Source organism: Teleopsis dalmanni, chromosome X, assembly GCF_002237135.1.
Source record: "Teleopsis dalmanni isolate 2A chromosome X, ASM223713v2, whole genome shotgun sequence".
Taxonomy (NCBI): Eukaryota; Metazoa; Arthropoda; class Insecta; order Diptera; family Diopsidae; genus Teleopsis; species Teleopsis dalmanni.
Window position 1 is genome coordinate 96465849 of NC_051848.1, and position 9229 is coordinate 96475077.

The 9229-nt window shown below is 26.5% G+C and overlaps 1 protein-coding gene across 1 annotated transcript in view; it reads left to right on the forward strand.

Moving 5' to 3' along the window:
• Positions 1–4217, forward strand: part of LOC119688737 (general transcriptional corepressor trfA-like) — an 11521-nt gene extending 7304 nt beyond the window's left edge. The window contains exon 7 of the mRNA XM_038103406.1: positions 4159–4217. Within this exon, the coding sequence (XP_037959334.1) occupies positions 4159–4217 (59 nt within the window). The remainder of the gene's footprint in view (positions 1–4158) is intronic.
• Positions 4218–9229: the final 5012 nt, after the last annotated feature.

Below are 9229 nucleotides of genomic sequence, written 5' to 3' on the forward strand. Positions count from 1 at the left end.
GAACAAATTTCATTGCTCTGCCATGTACCAATGTAGGTATGGAAAATGTTATAGCTAAGGTAGCATCACTTGTATGTGTGATTGTGTGTTTTTGCCTGTCTGGTTTTAGATAATTTTATATACAAAACAATGTGCACATTTTCTAATTATAATATTTTTTTTTAAATATTTTTTTACGTTAATTTGCGTCATACTTAAAATCAAATTTTGTTTGAAAGCACTTAAAGTGAAATATTAAATTTTGGGTAATTGAAGCAAATTTACTTGTACACTCCACACAACATACAAAGCTTTTACATATGCCATTGTGTTTCATAATTTTGTAGGAAAAATAGTTTATTTTATAATTTATTTTCATTTATTTCAATTTAATTTAGTCAATTTTCAATTTAGTAAAATAATTCTTTCTATTTTTTCCGGATTTGCTCTGCTCTGTGGCACTTTAACTAATCGGAAAGTGCACAACTAAATTCAGTGGAGAAACTTAATATTTTGTAGTCAATAATTATTGTGCGGGGCATGGGTATGGGGTTAATATTTTTGAATATATTTTGTTTTCAATTACCAAACAGCAATAATTGTCTTCATTAAGGCGGCCAAAAGACGGCCAGGCCAGAAGGCGGCCGGCAGTTGGCAGTTGGCAGAGCCACAATAAAATTTACATATGCCACCTTCTCTGTGTACTTTCCATTTTTATTGGTTTCTGTGTTGTTCTTGTTGTGTTCAGAATTATTACGTTCGATTTTATGGCACTTAATTCGACTATGAACAAACGGAGACGTCATCAAGTAAAAATAAAAATAAATAAATTCGTCGGAGAGGACGCAGTGTGTCGACCGACATATGCAGTGAATTTTTAAATATTATTTTTAATTTTAGTTTGTTTTTTCTTCAATATTATTTGATTTGCTCATAAGTGTAATTGTTTTTCTATTTGGTTATATTTTGCCTCGCTTAGTAGTTTTTATGATTCTTTTATTTCTTCTAAATGAGCAATGGAGCGATGGAGCGATGAAATAAGACTAAGAACAAAAAAAAAATTAATTATTAACCTACAAATGGCAGCTGTTGACTGAGTTAAGTTGTGGCTTTTTTGTGTTCTGGAGCTGATTCAGTGCACCGGCTGCCGACAAATTCAATGTGACATTTGACAGGAATTGATGGTGCCGCCGCCTGAGGCACAGCGTACATTAGCACATTGATTCATGCTGGCGGTAGTGTTGGCGGGCGGTCGTTTCTTTATTTTTTTTTCAAATTTTGTTTGATTTTATTATGATTTCTTTGATTACTTTTTTAATTTAAGAATATAAATACACAGCTATATTCGCCTACTACTTTTTTATATACTTTTTTATGAGGTGCCTTAAGTCGACCGACCCAGTATTATGCTTAAGATGTGGTTTTCGCAATCTGTCAAAAAGAAAAAAATTAAAATATTGCTCTCTTATAATTTAATATTTAAAATTAGTTTATTTTATATACAATATAGTGCGGACTCACTAAAATAAAATTTTATTAATAATCTCATACTTGCGCCAAATTGGATTTTTTTTTATTAAGTCATTTATTCTGTTAATAAATATTTTAATTATAACAAGATGATTACTTAAAAATGAACTGATTAAAACATAGGATCTAATGAAATTTAAACCAAAAATATGAAAATTTTTAGAATTTTATTCATTTAAAAAATTTGTGAATAAAAATTAGAAAAATAAATAAATTTTTTAATTAAATTTTTTATTATATTTAAATTAATTAATTAATGTTTCATAAAGAGGTTTTTCGAATAGTAGTGAACTAAAAGAACAAAAATTCATTTTATATTATTTTAATTAATTGATTTAATTAATTAATTATTACGTTAATAGATTAAGTTCTATAACTAAAAAATAATTTATAAATCATGCAACAAATAATGCCTCCACAAACAGAATAGTACTGAAATTTGAAAATTAAAAATAAAAATATGATTAATAATTCAATTATTTTACAGCTGGTTTACTATTTCTTTCTAATATTTTACACTGCAAATGAATTTGTTAATAAACTTTTACAGCAAATTAACAAAATTCCAGAAAAATGTGCGAACATAAAAGGCAAGTAGGGCTTTGAGTCAGTTGCTTGAGGAGCGCTGACTCTGAGCTACAAATTTGGCAGAGAACGAGTTCGATTCCTGGTACTAGCATTCACAAAAATTATTTACCATTAAATTTTTTAATTAAATTAAAAAAAATAAATAATAACATAATTCAAATTTGTTGTTGTTATTGCTTGAACCTGGAATGTATTTGGACTCTTTATAATTCATACATTAAAATCATTTATTAAAAATCATTTCATTCTACTTAATTTGATTGTAAAAATTTAATAAATTATAGATGTCATTTTGAAAATGACATCTCTAATAAAAAACTTTGTTAAATAGCTTAAGATCACAAATTCAACTGTTATTCTCGATCTTATATTGGTTTGGCAAACAACTTTGGAGTTTACCTATAACATATGCTAAGGAGATTAAGTAGAAGCCACATAAAGCACAATCTGACAGCAACTTTGCAATTTATTAAAATTATAAAATATTAAACTGTAACAGATATTTAGGTTAATAATAAAAATTAGCTTTTATAATATTTGAGATTAATATAAATAATTTATAGTGATACAAAAGAACATTTCTATGCTATAATCAAGCATTATTTCACTGTGTTTTTGGTAATCGGTAATACAATATTATGTCGCGTACACGAACATAATATATACCTTACTTTATTAATAGCATAAAGTCTTCGGAATCTCACAAAATGTACAAAAGTACAAAATGTACTCTCCACTGACTTTGTTGGATTATTGAATGGTTTCAAAATATGTTTCCTATATAGTTTATATGGAAAAGCATATGTGTTCTAACTTCTTTTAATAATTTTTTTAAACACATTGGCATAGATTTGTTTCCTTTACATTGGTTATACAAAGCAATACATTGGTTACACAAATTATTAGTATTATCTAGATATCATTAATTTAATTGCAACTCATTCATTCTTGGAATTTAAGTTGTTCTTTTGTATTCAAGTTCTTTCTACTTGATTTATATATTGGAAAAATAAATTTGTTTTTAAATTACTGCATAATATTATGTTCAGACACACCTTAATTTCACAAAAATCTTAATTTGATCTTCATTGTAACGAAATTAAGTTGTTTTTTTTCATACAAAACTCAGTTTTAAGGTTAGAACGAAATTAAGGAAAATTCCCTTAATTTCGTTGAAACGAAGGCTGAAATTAAGGGACATTTCAAATGCAACTATGAGTAAGATAAATTTTAAGCAAAAGATAAAGTTGAGATAACGAAAAAGTGACATTTTTTGTTAAATAAATGTCAGTCACAGTTGACTTTGATATAATCGGAAAAATATTTTGAAAGTAGTGAAATGGATTCATATTAAAAAGAAAGACCCGACTTATAGAATGCACTTTTCCATATTCCTTCTAGTGCAAACTTTTAAATTTGAATATAGAGAAAAAACTATAACTGCAATTTATTTAAAATAGAGTGAAAAATAATAATTCACAAACCTGAAGTCCACTAAAGCTTATAAAACCACTGAATGCCATCCTTTATAGTTATAATAATCAACTTTTGAAATTTCCCAGATACGAATGGTGTTTGGAGCATGTAATTCTTAACATTCGATTTGTAAACAAAAAACATATGATTTCCTTAATTTAGGGCAGTATGAACATATTCGAAATTAACTTAATTTCATTTTTTCGAAATGAAGGAAATTTGGTTGTCTGAACATAGTATAAGAAACATGATAAAAAGTGAATATAATGGCGTGGAATCAATTTTAATAAAATATATATTAATGGTATTTCGGATTTCAAGTCATCACTAAAATATTTTGGACTATTTTATACTAAATATAATATTCGAATTATTTATTAAAGAACTTCCCTTAAATAAGCCTTTGTGTATGTATTTAAGGGATAGAATTATATACAGTCGAACTTTCATAACTAGAAGTACCAGTTTGCAAAGAAAAGGTTCGACTTATGGACACTTCGAGTTAAAGAATTTTTTAATTTTTTTTTTTTTGTTTTAGAAAGAAACTACAATTACATTTTAAGATATTTATTTATTTATTTGAAGTCAAATGGAGCACAGAAGTTAGTGAAGAGAAACATTCAGAAATTAGGGTTTTAGATTAAAATTTTTTTCCTATAGTGATCCCTATAGTGATCATCAGTTGTAGTGCCATTCATTTGCAAATAAAAATGAATGAATTTTCTATTTCATTCTTGAAAGGCTGATGAACAATTTCATCCACTAAACTCTCATCATCACTTTCCGTACCGCTTAGAATCGGATCCAGTAATTTAGAGCTATAATGTTCAATAATAACGTCACCTGTACGAAAGCTTGATGTACAAATTTAATTGTCAAGCTCAATATGATAGTTAAGAGTAGCATTGAAAGTTATTTTATTTACTTATTTATTTACTTAAATATTTATTATTTATTCAAAAAAACTAAAGGTATGCCGTCCTGTTCATACCATGTAGAAAATTGACTAAATCCAGCTTTTTTAAAGCAGTGCGCTTATCGTTTGACTACTTATATCAATGATATATAAGGTTTTTCTTACATGATTTATGCAATCCATAAGTATAATATCCAGTTTTTTGTTTGCTTCTATAAGTTTTAGTGCTTCTATTACGATTCTGCTAGTTACACTTTAAATTTTGAATTACTCCCTAATCAAGCGGTTGCAATTTATAGGTTATATGCGAAGGAAGAAATGCCAATTCTATGCCTTAACCTAAATGCTAGCAACTAGCCTTTGCACAAAGAAGCAACATAAGAAAGAAAAAAATTAAACATTTGGTTTGGAAAAAGGGACTTCCCTTAACAAAAATATAGATTCATATCTAAAACAAAGACCCGACTTATAGAATGCATTTTTCCATATTCCTATTGGCACGTGACAATATTTTTATTCGAGTTATAGAGAAATTCGAGTCATATGTTAGAAGTTCGAATTATGGAAGCAGAATTGTATGTAATTTGCATATAATTTGGTTTGGAAAAAGGGACTTCCCCTAACAACAAAATGGATTCATATCAGAAACAAAGACCCGGCTTATAGAATGCACTTTTCATTATTCCAACTGACACGTTACAATATTTTTATTCCAGTTATAGAGAAATTCGGGTTATAGAGAAGTTCGAGTTATGGAAGCAGAATTGTGTGTAATTTGCATATAATTTGGTTTGGAAAAAGGGACTTCCCTTAACAAAAATATCGATTCATTTCTAAAACAAAGACCCGACTTATAGAATGCATTTTTCCATATTCCTATTGGCACGTGACAATATTTTTATTCGAGTTATAGAGAAGTTCGAGTTATGGAATCAGATTTCTATGTAATTTGTTCTCTAAAATCCTTTTGCACTCTTTTTAGTTCGCGTTATAAAAGTCTGAATTATGAAAGTTTGGCTGTATTAACAAAATTTAATAAAGAAAAGTTATTTTCACTTTTCAATTTCTAAATTGAATCATTTAAAATGAACTGAAATTATATTGAAAAATTTAAGTACACAAGAAAATAATTAAGCAAACATTTATAGAGTTTAGAAAATTTTACATTTTCGCTCAATTATTCAGCATTTTTAATGTAATTTAAAGCATAATAATTTATTTATGGAATTTATGGAATCCTGGTGGGGGCCGTGAATAGAGAACAGCAGTACTCGTCTGAATTCCTATCTTTTTACATTTTAAACAAACATTTTGCACTTAACTAAATACATACTCAAGCTTATTTAGTTGTTGTTTTTCTAACTAATTAAGAACATAAAATATTTTAACACATTTGCCTGAGTGCAAAACAAAAACAAATTAAACATTAACAAAAATTAAGCAAGAAAATTAAAGACTTTTAACCTTTACTCATGGTAGCATTTGTTTATGCACAATTAATTGTTTTCAATAAGTTTCTCCTTGATTAACTGTGCCGTAGACAAGCAAACATATTTATGCCATATCGGAGAAGCGTGTACTACATGTCGTATACGTAACGCAAGTTCACTTCTTCTTCTTCTTCTTCTTCTTCTTCTGAACGAATAACGTTTGGCGTTATTTTATTGGCGTTCGCAAAAATAAACAAACATTGCAAGCTCTTAAGCAGACTAATATTTTTAAGTAAAAGTATATATTTCAAAAAAAAAAAAAGAATAGAATAAAAAAAATTAAAAATAAAAATAAAAATTGCACAATATTCTGCAAAGTAGTTTGTTGTATATTGTTAATTTACTTATTTACAATTTGTTTTTAGGAAAAGATTTATTTTAAATATATATTGATTTCAGTATCGGTATTGCATAAATAAAAGCTTTAGTATATATATTTAAATTTATATTTAAAAATACAACACTTTACACAAATATACACTTTCGTTGATTAGTTAATTTTAATGAACTCTAGAAAGAAATATTACATTAAAAGATTTAGGGTATTCGAAAGTCGGTTGATACCAGTGATATGCACGTAATATTAGTCAATAAACATTAAATGAAAAATTTAAATAATTGTTTATAGAAAAATAAATTACCAAACATAAATAAAATACCGCCAAATTGTTCATTCATTATTTTTTGTTCTCTTCGAAGCATAAAATCGGTGATGTTCGATAAATTTTAAACATATTTAAAAATGGTTTCAATTGATCAAAATCATAATGACTTGACTAAAAAAAATCTATTAAAAATTTTCATACTGATTGAAAAATGTGTCTGATATTATATATTGATAGTGGCGTCATTGCTTGTAAATGTTGGTATTTAAAACTATTATTAGTATAATAGGTCAGTAGCTATTAATACCTGACACAATCTATCACTGACTACATTCGTAATAATAGGCTGGAAATAAAGCCTATTATGAATTAAAACAACTAATTACAAGTAATAATATTTCACAGAAAATAAAACTAAAAATGTACAACACATTGATTCGTCCAGTAGTAACATATGACTGCGAGTCATGGAGATTAACTGAAACTGAAGCAAGCAAGATAGATTTCCGTGAAGAAAATGGGATGATAGTGGAATGTATCGCTTAAGATACAACCACGAGCTAGAACGGCTAGCTGAAAATGATACAATCAACTAATTTATTGAGAAGCAGCGATTAAGATGGATTGGACATGTGATAAGAATGCCGGATATGAGAGTATCGCTTAAGATTTATGAGAACGAAGTAGGAACCAGCAGAAGAAATGGGCGACGATGGAAAGACAGTGTGTAGCAGGACTTAGAAGAAACGAACATAAGAAATTAGAAAACAAAAGGAAAAAACAGAGAAGAATTGAAGACTACATGGACTATATAGTCACGATTGATGATGATGATTAGTATAATAGAAATATGTGTTTACATTTTGCCAGGCTTTAGGTCGCCTTTTGATGTGAACTATCTATAGATATCTATAGATTTTTTTACTAAAACATATATATACGTTTAATCGCTTTAGGGATTTTATTAATTTTTATTGAAAAATACCCCGTATAAGATATCTTTAATATTCACTGCAATTGAAATAATTTTTATGTGAATATACAATATAAATATATATAAATATTTAAATATCTATAAATATAAAAATATCTATGAATATATAAATATCTACCTATAAATATCTGAAATTTTACTAACAATGTGTCAGTGTTTGTTGGCATAGATGTCATCCTAAAAGTTCTAATCAGGAAATTGACATATTGAATCTATAAAAATATATTATATATATTTAATTATTTTTATATTATTTATTATAGACTTTTTTAAGCGAGTTTTAGATTTTAATTATATTTTTTAAATTTATTATGTTTTTTCACTATCACTTGCCTAGATTAGGTTCTATACATAAGAAATAATATATAAGTCATTGAAATTTAACAATTAAAAATAAAAATATGATCAATTAGTTCAATTATTTTACAGATAGTTAAAGATTTCGTTCTAATATAAACACGTTCTAATATAAAATTAGCTGTTTTTAGCAAAGTAACAGAACTCCAGAAAAATGTGCGAATATAAAAGTTAAGTACGGCTTTAAGGGTCAGTAGGTTAAGGAGCACTGACTCTGAGTTTCAAATTTGGGAGGGCACGATTTCGATTTCTGGTACTTGCAGTCTCAAAAAAAAATTATTTACTAATAATTCAATACAGGAATTATTTCCAAGACCTCGAATGATGGGTATGTGACAATACTCGAAACAGCTGTATGGTAAGCCAAAAAATTCAATTAATTAAAATAATTTAAAATAATTTTTGTTGTTGTAGTTCACTACTGTTCGAAAAAAAACCTCTTTATGTTATTTAAGAAAATTTTTTCCTCATAAATTATGATATTGTGATATGTATATTATACGGGTATACGAAAAGTAATAAATTCAGTAATTTTATTTTGCATTAGAAATTATTTTCCACTTTATATTTAGTTTTTAATAGATTAATTTTATTAATCATGATATATAAATAAAAAATAATTGTTTAACATCAAAAGTTCAGTTGCTAAACAATTTTACATTACATATTTCTAAATACTAACGCTCTGCTCCAGGTAGAGAAGTAGAACTATCCGAATTTCTAATTACATATTTATTTATTTATTTTTTATTTCATTTTTATAATAACAAAGTAATTTATTTAATCAATCTTTGATTGTTAAAATTTTAAAAGATTAAAATCATAACAATTTTATGCTCAATGCATTACATGATTAATACATGATACACATTCAAAATTTTATATCTTTAGAAATAGAACATTGTAAATAATTAAAAAAAATATTTTTATAATAAAATTGTGGAGATCATTTAAATTTAGTCTAAAAGTAACATTTCATCTTTATGTAATATTGTAAATAATACCATGAACATAATAAGAATTCTTTTCATACTACTGATTTTCATATCAAAGGTAATTGGCAATTTATATATTTTAGATATATATTAGTAAATTATATATTATCTTTATTTATTCAAGTCGTTTTCTTTATTCAAAATGACGAAAGTGGAATGCTTAAATATGGATAAAAATTTCGGAGAATTTGAGTATTGTCGTCTCAAAGCTGTCAAGCGGGATATTTCAGAATTTTCATTTAAATATAATCTCCATGAGCGTGTTAATGATGTGACTGTAAGGTGAAAAGTAGTTCTAA